This window comes from Lactuca saligna, chromosome 9 (genome assembly GCF_052625555.1).
Source record: "Lactuca saligna cultivar CGN05327 chromosome 9, ASM5262555v1, whole genome shotgun sequence".
NCBI classification, from domain to species: domain Eukaryota; kingdom Viridiplantae; phylum Streptophyta; class Magnoliopsida; order Asterales; family Asteraceae; genus Lactuca; species Lactuca saligna.
In genome coordinates, this window is record NC_136425.1 from 176,688,219 (window position 1) to 176,705,705 (window position 17,487).

Sequence of the window (17,487 nt, forward strand, 5' to 3'; positions counted from 1 at the left end):
AGAGAGCACCCCGATTCGGGATATTTGTATGAGATTGACAGTGATGACTCTGGTATTGGACACCATCAGAGGGGCTCAGGCTGAGGCAGTGAGACCTGAGAACTGCAAGAGAGAGCGAGTTATCGGGCAGGTGATGGAGTTCGTGACCGATAACAGAGGGCTTATGAGATTCCAGGGTCGGATTTGGGTACCGTTTGTTGGAGGAATGCGTACCATCTTGATGGAGGAGGCACATAAATCGAGATTCTCGATCCATCCCAAAGCCACTAAGATGTTTCTAGATCTTAAAAAGGAGTATTGGTGGCCTTGTATGAAGATAGATGTAGCATGGTTCATTGAGAGGTGCTTAACCTGTCGCAAGGTTAAGGCTGAGCACCAGCGTCCGCATGGCAAGTTGCAGCCATTGGAGGTTCCCGAGTGGAAGTGGGAACATATCACCATGGATTTTATCACCAAGTTGCTGAGGACTACTAGGGGTGTCGATGCAATTTGGGTGATTGTGGCCAGGTTGACGAAGAGCGCTCACTTTCCTTGCCATCTGTGAGAGCTCTTCTGCTGAGAGGTTGGTAGAATTGTACGTGAGAGAGGTGGTATCGCGACATGGGGTGCCAATCTCGATTGTCTCAGATCGAGATGTGTGTTTCACTTCCAGATTTTGGAAGAAATTCCATGAGGAGTTGGGTACGAGGTTGCATTTTACCACCTGCAGACTGACGGACAGAGTGAGCGGACGATTCAGACACTCGAGGACATGCTTCGAGCATGTGTGCTAGATTTCGGTGGAAGCTGGGACACGTATTTTCCCTTAGAGGAGTTTTCCTACAACAACAACCGTCATTCAAGCATTGGTATGCCGCCCTTTGAGCTGTTGTATGGGAGGATGTGTTGGACCCCCATTTGCTGGGGAGAAGTAGGGTAGTGTGTGATGAGAAGTACAGAGATTGTACTGCAGACGACAGAGCAGATACAGCGGGTCAGACAAAGATTGTTGACCGCTCAGAGCCGCCAGAAGAGTTATGCGGATAGACGACGATCCGAGCTTGAGTTCCAGGTCGGTGACTATGTTCTCCTGAAGGTATCTCCTTGGAAATGAGTGATTCGATTTAGGAAGAGGGGCAAGCTAGGGCCCCGGTATATCGGGCCGTTCAAAGTAATCGCGAGGGTGGGCAGGGTAGCGTATCGCTTGGAGCTATCTGCGGAGTTGGAGCGGATTCATAATACCTTCCACGTGTCTCATTTGAGGAAGTGTATAGCCGATGAGTCGGCGGTAGTGCCGCTAGAGGACATCCAGGTGGATGCGAGCCTGAACTACGCAGAGAGACCAATTGCGATTTTGGATCGGAAAATCAAGGTTCTGAGGAACAAGGAGGTGCCCCTGGTATAGGTCCAGTAGCAGCATCGGAAAGGGTCGGAGCTTACTTGGGAACCGGAGCGTGAGATGCGTGTGCAGTATCCGAAGTTGTTTTCAGAGTGAGATTTCGAGGGCGAAGTCTGATTCTAGTGGGGGAGAATTGTAACATCCGGATTCCCAGGTATATTTTTATTCATTTATATTTTTGGGGTTTATGAGGGGACTCGGCGAGTTGGCGCCAAGACTCGCCGAGTAGGGACGCGGATGTTCATTTTATTTCATGACCGGACTCGGCGAGTCCATTCGTGGACTCAGCAAGTCCACGCTGTTTAATGAAACCCTAATTTCTCAGGTTTGGGGCCTATTTAAAGGGCCTTATGTTCGTCATTTGTGCTCACCAGCCCCCAGAGTGAAACCCTAGTGAACTTGAGCGTTTGGAGTGAGAGAAGGAGCCATTATCAACCTTGGAGGTGTTGTCTAGCAAGGGAAAGGAAGCTTTAGCCAAGAGGAAGCAAGAGGGTTAACTTCCTGAAGATCTGAGGTCCAGAACATCACGTTTGAGGTACTATTTTCGAACCATTTTCTGTTGAGGTGATGTTCATGTTGATTTAGGGCTTATTGAGCCCTTTTGTGTCTAGATCTAGTGCTCCCATGGTCCCCTAAGCGAGTTAGGTTCTGGATTTAGACCCATGGAGGTCCATAGTGCCTCTTTGTCTAAGCTTTTAATGAGTCTATGGATGTTTTGGTTTGGGATCATTGTGTGTGAGGTTAAAACACCATTTATGAGTCAATAGGTGTGATATAAGCGCCAAGACATAAACTTTACGTGATAAATAAGCTTGGAAAGACTGGATCTATGAGCTAGTGGAACAGATCTGACCTCAGAAGCTCGTTTGGGGTTATGCATGGAATGCACTCGCTGAGTCCATTGGCAGTATCGGTTAGTTGAAGCGAGTTATTTCGTGTTTTTGAACCAGGGGTTGGGTAACCGAGTTGGGTGAGTAACTCGGTGAGTCGAAAGGGGTTGAGAGGAATCTGGTCCTCGTAGGGACTCGGCGAGTCCACACCAGACTCGGCGAGTTGGGTTGACTGTTGACCGTTGGCCAGAGTTGATCGATGTTGACTTGATAAAGTTAGTCAATCCTAGTTGGGAAAGTGTTAATTAGAGATATATTTATGTATAGGAGGACTATAGCTCGGGAGATTGAGCACTAGTGATTTCAGGGATTTACGAGTTACCGAGATACGCAAGGTGAATATTCTCACTATACTTTACCTTGAGTTGGTAAATAGAGTTATGTGATACAGTGTTTTATATATATTGTTTGTTGCACTGCATTCTTCTATGTGATTTATGCTGTGCATGCTTGCAGAGTTAGAACCTGAGGGTTCATAGAGTTTTGGGTGCACGAACCCACAGAGTTATAGCCTCGAGTGGCTAATATGTGTTATATGTGGTATTTTGGGGAACTCACTAAGCTTTGTGCTTATAGTGTTTTGTGTTATGTGTTTCAGGTACTAGTGAGGATCGCGGGAAGGCACCGGCTTGATCAATGCACACACGGGATTTTTATGATATGAGATCTTGGGATTTTTATATGTTATAAATTGAGTTTCAAACAATGATGTTTTTATGATTTATAAATGAATTGTGTTTTTATAAATGCGAAAAATGGTTTTGGAAATTTACGGTGTTACACTCGAGCCGAAGCTCTGCCCGCGAGAAGCTCGGTTTTTGTGAAGATCTTCCAGATCTACCAAAGAATACTACTTCTACAAGATGTAGTGTTGTCCGATCATCTTCTGATTAAGTGAGTGTGTGGTCACTTTCTTCTAACACATAATTATTAAGTATTTGCTATGAAATACATGCCATGTGTATAATATAATGTTCTTTATATGTGTGAGTGTATAGTCCATTTCATAACACGATTTTAATACAAGTATTGTTTGAATGTATTAAGTATATGTTTTGTGTGAGTGTGTGGTCACTTTCTTCTAACACGTAGATATGAAGTATTTGTTATGAAATACGTGCTATGTGTTTATATATTGTTTGTTTATTTGAGATGAGTTTGGAATGGATGTTTTATATAGTTTTTAAATGAGTTAAACTGTATATATATTTTATATCGACAAATATGTTGGATAGAACATGGGTATATGAGATAGTTGGTGTGTGATAAAAGGATGAGTTGGATAATGAGATGAGAGGTAATATAGATCTTGAGATGAGGGTGACAAGTGGGAAAATGAGTGAAACCTTTACCCAAACGATGGCCCCCGTCATTCAGCAGAGTAGGGATGATAACCATAGACTATTCTAGATAGTCAGTGGAACACTAGCAAGCTCGCAACTTGTAGGTGTTTGTTAACCATGTGTTCACCGGTGTACTCTAAAAACCCATTGTCATGTATTACGAGAGGGATCGATGGGGTAGGATAAGAGTTATGTTTTATATGGTGAAATTATCTAAGTTTGTGAGTTCTCTCTCTCTCTCTCTATATGTATATATATATATATATATATATATACATACATATATATATATATATACACACACACACTACCTTATAAAAGAAATATTACTATTTCTATAAATAGAATCAATATAATAATAATATTTTTTTTAAGACGTTCAAGTCTTTAATCTTAAAGTACAACCAGTTATTAATATAATAATATTATAATATATATCTTACAAATGATAATGCTAGGGATACAAGTATTAAAAACATATTTAAATTAGTATTTCCTTATTTTTAGGGATTGAATTAGTATTTTCATCAATTTTGACCTAACTTGTACTCCTAAAATATCTTTTCTCTGGTATCTTGTGCCTTCGAAATCTGAAACACTTCTTTTTGACAAATCGTTTGAAATTTAAATGCTCGTTCAAATTGGAGTTCCTTAATTTTTTGCATAAAATATAGTTGACTGTAGACTAATTCAAATCTTTATCTCATTTTCCTCCATGGAATCCACCACCACAATATTTTTTGGTTTTGACATTGCACTTTTTATTTTTGTGAAACCGATCGATAATGGTGCAAGTGTTCTTAGAAATATAACATGTCTCCGAATTGAACTAATTGCTTGAAAGAAACTATTCGCCGCCGCCGCTTTGCGCCGGCAAATGGCTGGTGTGTGTGTGTGTATATATATATATATATATATATATATATATATATATGATATAACATTGTGGGTTGAAAACCCTATATGCTCACCGGGCTCCCAAACCTGACCCACTCAGTTTTCCTTATATCACAGGTATCAATACGAAGACATATTTCACTGAGAGATTGAAGGAGATATAAATCACTAGTGTAAATAAATGTATGTTCTGTTTATGCTTATGTGTCTGTATCGGAACATGACATCCCTAGATTTTGTTATATAATGAAAATAGATTTCTTTACGAAATGCTTTGATAAATTCTTATCATATTTTGTTTTGGGAACAAATTCTGCAACCGTTTTCTTTAAACGAATACTCTGATTTATAAAACAAAGCATAAACAAATCGGTCCTTTTCTGACCGTGAAATTGGGGATGTCATAGTTGACATGCATGGAAGTATGGGATTTGTGCATGGGTTTCCAATGGAAAAATATGAGCTGTCTTGCCCTCACAATTCTTCATTTCTTCCTTTTTTATTTATCTACTTTTTACTTTTTTTAACTAATAGGGCCGAGATAGAGAGAAGGAAGAGAATGGCTTGGGCCTTTTGTGCTTGAGTCCATAATATGAGGCCCAATTTGATGATTTTCGGCCCATTGGGCCTTTAGTGTAGTTTACGACCCAATATACATCAAAGAATGAGTTTTATGGCCCATTACGGCTAATTAGATTTGTTATGGCCCAATAAGGCCCATTAAAGATAAACTAGTCCATTTTAGGCTTATAAGGCTCAAAATGTTAAGTTTCATGCAAATGGGTCCAATTAGGGCCCATTTAAGAGTTCTTAGCCCAAAATAGTCAAATTGGAAGCTTATTGGTCCATTAGGCCCAATAAGGAAATCCTAGTCCAAAATGGACTTAAACCGAGATTTTTAGGGTTTCCAACCTTTTGTTGACTATTTGAATGTTTGTATAGAGTGTTTGATGGAATTTTGTTGTCATTGAATAAGCACCATACATGCTTTCAACTTTTAGTTACAATGTTATCCTTGTTAAGTGTTTACAAAGCATCAGAATTCCTAGTTGTGACAAAATATATATGTGTGGTATTTTGGGGAACTCACTAAGCGTAGTGCTTACAGTGTTGTGTAAAATGTGTTTCAAGTAACTTTCAAGATCGCGGGAAGGCGCTGACATGATTGTACACACCGGCTGGAGATTATGTTTTGAGGATTCTGGATATTGTTAAACATTTTGTTGTCTTTTGTTTTGAGCAAGTTATAAATGTTATTTTGAGAAATGTGAAATTGTGTTTTCGGAGGTTTTAAAAATGAAAATTTTATTTGAAAATTTAGAGTGTTACAGCTTACTTGAGTTCGGCTAATTGCATGCGTCACACTCTTTTTCTTTGTAAAAATCTTTTTAGAAAACTCATTTTTTTAGGAGGTTATCATTTCCTCAGTTTGTGTCTTGACACACCCGAGAGTGTGCCTGAATCCCTCAAACCAAAACTCTGATAGCAACTTGTAACGTCCTATAAATAGAGATACAATTTTTAATTTTTGTATATCATCATAAAACATACAACATGCACCTCAAATCATCATAACACAATGTATCAAAAACATCATAGCAATAATCATTGATGCGAAAATTAAAAGAGGATGCATCGCGATCATGCTGAGCTCTTCCCTTTTCGAATTGGAAGTACCTAAAAATATCAAACCACAAAACTGTAAGTACAAAGTTTAGTGAGTTTCTCCAAAATACCACATATCATACAAATTAATGGGGCCAACCCTTGGGTATATTTCAACCCATTACATATTATTGGGCCCAGCCTAGGGTATATTTAAACCCAATACATATTATTAGGCCTAGCCATGAGATATATTTCAACCCAATACACATCTATAGGCCTAGCCTTGGGGTATATCCAATCCAAACATACATGAAAGAGTCATAAAGACAGTCAACATCCTACATAACATAATCCAGTGAGCAGACATTGATGCCTTCAATCTATGAGTATAGTGAAGAGTCTCACATGTTTCGTGGAATCAACTAAAATACAACTCATTGCTACACGAACGATGCTACAATCCACCTATTAAATCAAATAGGGTCCCACCTTAGTCTAACTTCTAAATTGGACCAAACGTCAAACCAGTTCAAGGTCAAGGTTAACACTCAATCCTCCATCAGTTGACCATCATGTTGTGACCAACTCATGATCACGTCGTGAGAAACAGATCTCACCCGACCCCAATTCATTCACTATTCAATTCCACTCGGCTTCAGAAACGATATGTGGAAAAAAATAATTCTAAAAATCTCAGAAAATGATACATGTCAAATACAATAAGAAGTTGACATTTATCAAAATTGATCTTTATTTGTTATGGTCGATGGTGGAGTGTCGATAACCATTCTTTTGGAAGATTGAGAAGCACCCTAAGTCTCTAACACAAGATCGATTTAGATACAATTTTTTTTAATATGAAATATAAAAGAAATATGAAAATTTAAAATATAGAAAGACAAGATTTTTTTTTTCATGATTCAACAAAACAAATTTATCTATAAAGAGCTATATAGCTCTTATGTTTAAAATAAATTTTTATAGAAATAAATCAAAAAAACTTATAATAAGTGTGATCGAGTTTTTCTTAACAATAAAAATACTCGCTACTTACATGACATTTATTAATAAATTTACGAGTTTGGATATCACCTAAACCATATACAATCACAAATATTTCTGACTAGACCTATGACTATAACCGATCCGAAATATCTTTTCCCATCAACAAGTTATCCGCTATTTTTGCTGAAATGCCTTAAATGAAAAATGTTTATTTTTTGTACCATGTTAGACATATAACATAAGTTATATTAAACATATACCTCATATAGCACATTCCTTTTTGAAATTGTGTCACAAACTTTAATGTCTCGTTTTTGTTAGAAAATGATACCTAATATGTAGGTGTGAAAAGGTCAATAAACAGAAATTCGAATATTACAAAGACTAGCATCATGCTTATCGTTTCACGTCATATCAATATTAGTATGAACTACTTATTATATATTTTTTTAATATAAACTTTGGGATCAAAAGTTTATATTTGTTATCATTATTACAAGATAGTGTTATTAATTCGCATCATAAGTTTTCATTATTGTATATTCCAGTTTATATGTATGGGTTTTCAGTATAAAATTATCACAATTGAAATTAATCATCCTATATATTTAATATTTTCCAAAATTTAACTAAAATCCAAACTGATTAATCGTATAAATAGAGATATTTTTCATTTGTGAAACACGTGTCGGAATCTGGAGTGTGGATATAGCTCAACCATATATTCCTTTACCTAGAAGATTCTTCTACTGTAGCATTCTCATTATTTATTCATCCAACTTATTGAAAGGACAACTTTACCCCTTCCTAGTGTTCTTTTGTATTACCCCCATGTGCTTGCAAAATCATTTTCACCCAAATATACAAGAAAACATAGTTGTTTTATGGTAAGATGGTTATTATAGATTTATTTTTAATTAAAATAATGTCAGTATTAAAGTTATTCGTTAATGTTTTGGGCTTAACATTAGAGCATTTACAAGGTTTAATTTATAACAAAAGTTAGTAGTTTGATTACACCTAAAAAATATAAACGCGTAATTTAACTTCTACCGAATATGATAATCAAATTCACTTCATGATGTATCAATGTGTTTAAATCCTTAGCTGTCTTTTTGGTGGATAATTTATTGTTGAGCATATTTAATATTTTGAACTACTTCTTACTATTCAACAAATTATTTCATCGTCTACATATAATACTATTCATCCATTCATTTATGTAATAATGTACTTGGAACATGAATATCATAAATTAGTATGACCAACATTGCATAATGTGTCTCACACAAATTATTCTTTGATTATTAAAAACTTGAATTGAATGGTTGCGTTTAGTACTCAAATCAATATTTACGATAATATTATTTGGTGGCTTTAACCATTAGATCACTTAATTAAGAAAATGCAAAACCCTTGAAAACCACATTGTTAAAATTCCAAGACTTTGTTTAATATACACATTAATCTCTTTGGTGTACAAAAATTTAGAATTATTAACAATTTATTCAGTATTGTTTCACGTTTTAGGTTGGATAATTAGAGATATTTTAGACTACATACAAAACAAATGACACTGAATTTAAAGATGGATAAACTTGTTCAATGTTTTTATAGGTCAATGATCTAATCAAAAACTTTTTGCGAGTTTTGGTAGTTGCATTATAATTATCCCTTGAAGATATGTCAAGCTTAAAGCATAAGGGCTAAAATTGTATATTTCATAGCTTAAGAAACTAAAAGTTATAATATATTTACAATATATATACACCCGAATCTAAGTTGCTGAACTTTATGGTATACTTAAATTTTCTTATCGGATATTAATTTGTTATTCTTTAGAATGAGTCAAAAGCAAGATACCATATGGACTAAACCTGTAAATTGGCGAAAGTCAAGGGACATGTATGTAATTTTCTCACAAAGATTATATACGCGACGGGCCGAGTGAGCGACAGATGTGCATACACATAAACACTGTCAAAATCCGGCCTTGTGAAAAAAACGAATCTGAGTTCTTCCATTTCTCCACCTCTCGATGATTAATCTAACCCACAACCCTCTAGATTCCTTTTGTTCCCTTTTTTAATCTTTCCCTACGAATTTTCACCATTTCCACACAGAATAATAGCTACAGAACAAGTATATATAGATCACCACTCTCCTCTGCTTTTATCTGGGTTTCATCCTTGATCATCAAAATCATAAACAACAGCAAATCAAATCGGAAAAGGAAAAAGTTTTGATGGAGATATTGAATCCAGCCCCCGAGTTAAGCTTGGATTTCAAACCCACTTTTATCCCAAAGACAATCAGTCAATTTTTGGGAGAAGTGGCGAGAATCGGTAGCGTATGTGAGAAGATATTAAAAGTTGATGATTTTGTTAGCAGATTAGAAACCGAGATTAGGAAAATCGACGCGTTTAAACGCGAACTTCCTCTCTGCATGCTTCTTATGAATGATGGTTCGTTCCTCTGTTTTCTTTCTATATAGCTCTGTTTTTACTTCTCTTAATAATTTGGTAGATGTTTGTTTACTTTTTTGTTGATTCAATCGCATTTGGAGTTGGGTTTTGATTATGCTCACATTTTCAGATTGGTTTTCTAATTATTTGTAGAACTAAAACAATTTGATTCTGACTCTGAAGATGTGTTAACTTGAATGCTAGATGATTTCATTTGTTTGCTACTCGTTAACCATAGTTTAATCCTTTGTTCTTTTCAGCAATTGTTACTTTAAAAGAGGAATTGACTTTGTTCAAGAAATCAACAAACCCACCAACACTTGAAGAATTTATACCACTTAACAATACCTGTGATGAAGATCCAAAACCTGAAACCGACAATGGTGACAAGAAGAATTGGTTGAGCTCTACACTGCTCTGGAACACAAATGATAACAATCCAGACACAAAACAAAACAATATTCCAAAACAAAATCCAGTCCAACAAGTAATCCAAAAGGTAAAAATTGAAAATAGTTATGATATATTTTTGATTAAATCTATATAGAATATGAACTATTCACTTATGATTTTATATTTCAATTTGCTTATAGAGAGTTGATGAAGAACAAGATGGAATAACTGAAACTCCATATAATGGGAATTCTAGGAGAGAGTTCATCCCATTTAAGGGATACTTAACAAGGAATGAAGATAAGGAGGAATTACCAATTCCGGGGCTTTCCCTTATTACCCCTGGAATCAAGAATCCAATGAGGGGAAATGGTTTTGTAACAAAAACTAATGCTATTCAATCAAATGTAAAGATTGGTACCTCTCAACCTCAGCCATCACAACAACAAACATCTAGGAAACAAAGAAGATGTTGGTCCACCGAGTTGCATAGACGCTTTTTAAATGCTCTTCAACTACTTGGAGGCTCAAAAGGTTAGTTCTTGAAAAGTAAATCTTTTTGTTTTTCATGCTAAAATGTTATATTTTAACTAAAATGGTAAAATGAATTTTGGATCATAGTTACAACTTGTGAATTGGTATTTAGTTGTTTAAAGATTGGATTATATCTTGCTCTATAGGATATACATAATTGTTGGCTCATGAAAACCATAAAATTTACATTTAACCTTTTAAATTTCAATTACCAAAAATACTGTCACTGTCAGCCACCTAGCAGACTGTTGGGCGCTACAATGGTTGTAACTTGTAATACTTTTGTAGAAACATTTAACTTTTGAACACTATGCACTATTCAGTCAATATCTTTTAAGATATTTGATCATCATAAGAGAAAATAAATATGATTAATCAAGATAATAGTTAATTAATATTTTCTTTTTCCGATTTTCCTACAGTTGCTACCCCCAAGCAAATTCGTGAACTTATGCGAGTAGATGGTCTCACCAATGATGAAGTCAAGAGTCATTTGCAAGTGAGTTATCTATCTAATTTCTATAATTCTATAAATTTCTGCAATATATATAATTTTTTTTATGAAATGCTAAATGTGTTTCTTTTTTTGTTTTATTATCAATTTTAGAAATATCGGCTTCATACACGAAGAATCCCATCCTCAAATTCATCTGCTGTTCCTTTGTGGACACAAGATCAGTATGTTGAATCCTCAAAGTACAAAGATTGTCATCAATCAGGTTCTCCTGATGGACCCCTGAACTGCACCACCGCCGGAACTTCCACCACTGGCGGCACTTCTGGCGGTGACAGCATGGATGATGTTGAAGATGAGAAATCTGAGAATAATTGCTGGAAAAGTCATCTTCATATCTCTGGAAAAGATAGTGTATAATTTGTTTACATATCTTTATAGATAAATAGTATATCGCGGCAATTAATTAATGTTAAAAGAGCTTATAAAAGTTTAAAAAGACAAAAAAAAAAAAAATATATACAGAGAGTGAAATTTTGCAGGTTAGGTTTTTTTTTTTTTTTTTTTTTTTTTTTTTTTTTTTACTGTTTTCTTGATTTTGGTTGATGCCACTTTATTGGATTCTTGGCTTCATATGAGATACCATTTGTATTTTGAGATGAAGAACATGATGATGATTCAACAATGCCATGTTTGAGCATATTATTCCCATGTGAAATTTTGAATCTTTTGGGTCCCACAAAAGGGCATTTTGGTAATTTAACAATGAGAATGTGTGTGTGCGTGTGTGGTGCAATTATAACATCGGTGTGTGTAGTTGGTATTAGTAACATGCAGAAATTCTGCAAGAGTGAGTATGGAGCAAGAGGCCTTTGGCTTTTGAGAAATGTGAAAAGCATCTCTTGAGGCCTCTTTGTAATTAGGAAAAGCCATCTTTCATTTCACATTTTGCTATTATTTCTATTTTTATTTTATTTTGGTCAAAGATATATACTTCTAAGAAAAAGATATACTAAATTAATGTGGAACACATGATGCTTTTTTTTAATTATATAAAGTAAAAATGTCATGTTTTAATAATGGTAAAATATGTTTTTTAATAAGTTTGAAGTTGTATTGCATAAAGATGTATATATGCTATTTTATTTACACTTCAAAATGAAATGGGCTATGAAAGATATGATTTTATTTAGTCAATACATGTCATACTTTTTGATTGTCGAATCAAATAACCATCATTATTGAAGGGCTAAATAGTCAAATGCCTTTTTTTGATCATAAAAGTAGGACTTTACGTTTGTTTCAAGATTGAAAAGGAAACAAGTATAGAACAAATTTATATTTATTCTATGAACAAATTTAAAAATTCTATAAAAATGTTTAAAGTTATAGAATGTAAATATTATGCGGGGATATAAAATTATAAATATGTATTTTACATTTTTGTATATAATATATAACGAGATGGATATATAATGTGTAACCGTTTAAAAAAACAAAATAACTGATTATCATATTAGATTCTTTTTAATAATTCCAATAATATGCAAACCATCCAATTGAACGTCCTTTTTAGAGATACCTTGTTAAGTACCATTCAAAAAAATGTTTGGCTTATCTGAATATCCTAGACGTGATTGACAAAACTAGTTGGTAGCGGGTAGCGGATAATTGGTAGTGATTTGTTAAAACAAAGTGAAATAATTTTTACATTTGAAACATTTTGTTTAAACTAAATGTTAAGTGCTTTTAGTGCCAAAGAAGATTTTTTTGTTACATACGAAACATTTTGTCAAACATTATAAGCAAAAGTTTCTAAACACTCCGTATCAAAGACACCATTCGTTTAAAAGAGGTTTTTTTTTTAATAGATAAACATAACCTCAAAAGCATTAGTCTAAGATTTAAGATTTTTTATTTACAAAAGCCCGTTAAAAACTTAAAATAGTCAAACGTATATGTTAGTCTCAGTTTTATATATATATATATATATATATATATATATATATATATATATATATATATATATATATATAGAGAGAGAGAGAGAGAGAGAGAGAGAGAGAGAGAAAGGTAGGTTCAAATGTTTCTCACATCTATTGTGTTTTAGAATGCACCAATAGAATTTTAGTATTAATTATATGTATATTAAATGTTATTCATAGTTATAACTCATTTTTATAGAAACCAATTAAATTCGTCATTAATGTCAACAATAATATTCTTTTAGAATTAATTCATATTTAGAAGAATAAAAGTGAATTTTAGCAGAATGAGAGTGTATTCTTATAGAATACACTCTTATTTTTCATATTCCATGCAAATTTATTGTATTTTAAATGAGTGAATACTTAAACAAAATACGAACTTATATATAAGAACATAGATGCGAATTCATTCCGGAAGAATTTATTGTTGACATTAATAACGGATTTAATTAGTTTTCATAAAAACAGAATTATAATTATGGATATCACTTAATATACATATAATTATGGAAATCATTTAATATCTATATTTATTTAATTAAATAATTATTTAATTTACTAAATTTTTATTGGTGCATTCTAGTACACAATAAACGTAATAAACAAAATAACCTAACCCCATATATATATATATATATATATATATATATATATATATATATATATATATAGGGTGAGATACGTTGAAAACTCTTAGTTTGCCGAAAACCCGATAACTAAAAGTGGAGCGTTAGATAAAAAGTAATTCATTAAGGGCATGATCGTCATATTACCTATTTCATTTAATGTTTAATTTTTTTGTTCTTAGAAATATTAGAAAAAATGTCTAAACATTAACATAATGTCAACAATAATATTCTTTTAGAATTAATTCATATTTAGAAGAATGAAAGTGCATTTTAGCATAATGAGAGTGTATTCTAGTAGAATACACTCTCATTTTTCATATTCAATGCAAATTTATTGTATTTTAAATGAGTGAGTATTTAAACAAAATACGAACTCATATATAAGAACATAGATGCGAATTCATTCCGGAAGAATGCTATTGTTGACATTAATAACAGATTTAATTAGTTTCCATAAGAAGAGAATTATAATTATGAATATCATTTAATATACATATAATTATGGAAATCATTTAATATCTATTGTGTGCTAGAATGAACCAATAGAATTTTAGTATTAATTATATGTATATTAAATGTTATCCATAATTTTAACTCATTTTTATGGAAACCAATTAAATTTGTTACTAATGTCAATAATAATATTCTTTTAGAATTAATTCATATCCAGAAGAATGAAAGTGCATTTTAGCAGAATGAGATTGTATTCTAGTAGAGTACACTCTCATTTTTCATATTCCATGCAAAATTATTGTATTTTAAATGAGTGAGTACTTAAACAAAATACGAACTCATATATAAGAACATAGATGCGAATTTATTTCGGAAGAATGTTATTGTTGACATTAATAACGGATTTAATTAGTTTCCAAAAAAAGATAATTATAATTATGGATATCATTTAATATACATATAATTATGGAAATCATTTAATATCTATATTTATTTAATTAAATAATTATTTAATTTACTAAATTTCTATTGGTGCATTCTAGTACACAATAAATGTAATATATATATATATATATATATATATATATATATATATATATATATATATATATATATATATATATATATATATATATATAGGGTAAAATCCGTTGAAAACTCATAGTTTGCCGAAAACCCGATAATTAAAAGTGGAGCGTTAGATCAAAAGTAATTCATTAAAGGCATGATCGTCATATTACCTATTTCGTTTAATGTTTAATTTTTTTGTTCTTAGAAATACTAGAAAAAATGTCTAAACATTAACATAATTAATTTAATTTTGAACTTTAAAAAAAAATAGTAATTTTCATTTTTTTTAAAATGCAGATTTTTTTTTTTTTTTTAAGAAAAGATGAATTAGAAAAAAAAAAAAAACTTGAAATTTTATACAATTAAAAAAAAAAAACTGCAACGTTAAAAATAATGGTATTTTATTCATAACTAAATCATAAAAAAACTCATTTTTATTACTAACCTATAAACACAATTATACATGTATTTTATTCGATGCAAAATTACATAAACAAAACAAAAATGCTACAAAATTTCAAAGCATTTTCATGTCGTCTTGTGAATATTTACACATATATATATATATATATATATATATATATATATATATATATATATATATATATATATATTTCAATTTATTACTTTTCATATCTTCAATATTTTTCACAAATTCTTCCAAATTTGCATGAAAATAATTTTTTTTATTAATGCAAGAACAATCATAACAATATATATGTATAAATCATGTAATATTCACATTGATTATATAATGTGATATTATAATGTGACTGTATCTTTTAAGATTCAAATGTGAAAATCACAAGAATTTTTTTTAAAAAAATTTAGCGAAGAACACCCACACAAAATGCGTGTGTGCATATAGACGTAATTTATATGTGATTCACTTGTAACTTACATGTGAATCACATGTAACTCATATGTAATTCACTTGTGATTTACATGTGAATCACATGTGATTCATATGTGAATTACATGTGAATCACATGTAACTCATATGTGAATTACATGTGATTTACATTTGAATCACATGTAATTCATATGTGTTCACTCGTGATTTACATGTGAATCACATGTGATTCATATGTGAATTACATATGAATCACACGTGATTCTATTTGAATTACATGTGAATTACATGTGAATCACATGCAACTCATATGTGTTCACTCATGATTTACATGTGAATCACATGTGATTCATATGTGAATTACATGTAATTTACATGTGAATCACATGTAATTCATATGTAAATTACATGTGAATCACATGTAATTCATACGTAATTTACATGTTATTTACATGTGAATCACATGTAATTCATATGTGTTCACTCGTGATTTACATGTGATTCATATGTTCATTACATTTAATTTACATGTGAATCACATGTAATTCATATGTGATTCATGTGTGATTTACATATAAACTAAACTTTAGTTCTTTTAAAGATGATCACATAATAACTTACTGTGAGCAAACAGGGAACATGATTGTTTCAACAAAGCAATCAAACACATAGCTCTGGTAGTAAAACTAATAATTTTAGGTGATATGTGAATATATCATGTATTGTTAACATGTGAATATACCACATTATATTCATATGTGAAAATGCGATATGTGAATATATATATATATATATATATATATATATATATATATATATATATATATATATTAGATGAATTTATCTCTATAAAATATTTGATATCTCATTTATTTTTCTATATCTAGAAAAATAAATTCACTTAATTTGGTAATTTCGAATGCAAAAACATAAAGAAAAGTGATACTTACAAATAGACATGGATATTAAGCTACAAGAGTTAATGCTTCCCGGCTGCTGTCATAACAATTCTAAAACACGAATCCCAAAAGCTACCTGGTAACAAAAATCAAATGCACTATGGCATTCTAAAATCTTGGTAGAATGTCTCATTCGAGTGTTGCTAGCGAGTATGCTCCTTTTCCTGCTTCAGCATCTACAAGGTATGGTCCTTCCCATTTGGGAGCAAATTTTCTTGCACTAGGATCCTTGGTGTTTTGGAATGTTTTCCTTAATACCAAGTCTCCAATTTGAAACCTTTTGACCCTTGTATTCCTATTGTAAGCCTTGGTGATTCTTTGATGATGAGTAACAATGCGTATTTTGGCGAGATCCCTGAGCTTGTCAATAGTGTCAAGATAATGTGCTAGGATCCTGTCATTATTCTCTTGGTCTTGCAGCAAGTATCTTTCCATTGGGATCACTACTTCGGTAGGGATTACTGCTTCTCTCCCAAACACCAAGGAATAGGGGGTCTGACCTGTGGCTACTTTGGAAGTGGTTCTATCTGCCCACAAAACGAAAGGAATTTCTTTTGCCCATCTTCCCTTCTTTTTTTCCAACCATTTCTTCAAATTATTAACTATGATTTTGTTGCTAGACTCCGCTTGACCATTAGCTCGGGGATGAACAAGAGTGGACATTATCATTTTCATCCACCAGCTTGTGCAAAAGTCTTTTATTATTTTGCTAATAAATTGGGATCCATTGTCTCTTACCTGGGAGAAAGCTCAGCTTCAATCCATTTGGAGAAGTAATTAATTATCACCAACATGAAGACTTTTCCTCTTGGGGCTACTGGTAATTTTCCTACGATATCCATTCCCTATTTCATAAATGGCCATGAGGAGATAATTGGATGTAGAGGTTCTAACGGTTGATGTAGGATGTTGTTGTCTTTGGCAAGCATCACACTTTTAAGCATGTAGACAGGAGTCTTTCCTCATGGTTGCCCAGTAGTATCCTGTTCTTAGTATTTTGGAGCATAAGGATATTCCGTTGGTGTGATTACCACAATCACCTTCATGTATATCCTTTAAGACTTCTGC

At 32.5% G+C, this 17,487-nt stretch overlaps 2 protein-coding genes across 2 annotated transcripts; one reads left to right on the forward strand and one right to left on the reverse strand.

The window, feature by feature from the left end:
* The first annotated feature begins 9,082 nt into the window (after positions 1 to 9,082).
* Positions 9,083 to 11,749, forward strand: LOC145018303 (myb family transcription factor EFM-like). The gene is made up of 5 exons (XM_078976202.1): positions 9,083 to 9,586; positions 9,847 to 10,085; positions 10,180 to 10,513; positions 10,936 to 11,012; positions 11,121 to 11,749. The coding sequence occupies exons 1-5, from the start codon at positions 9,367 to 9,369 to the stop codon at positions 11,385 to 11,387; spliced, it is 1,137 nt and encodes a 378-aa protein (XP_078832328.1). The 5' UTR covers positions 9,083 to 9,366; the 3' UTR covers positions 11,388 to 11,749.
* A 4,799-nt stretch (positions 11,750 to 16,548) lies between these two features.
* On the reverse strand, positions 16,549 to 17,082 carry LOC145016967 (uncharacterized). The gene has a single exon (XM_078975104.1). It carries the CDS (start codon positions 17,080 to 17,082, stop codon positions 16,549 to 16,551), a length of 534 nt encoding a protein of 177 aa, XP_078831230.1.
* Between the last annotated feature and the right edge of the window lie 405 nt (positions 17,083 to 17,487).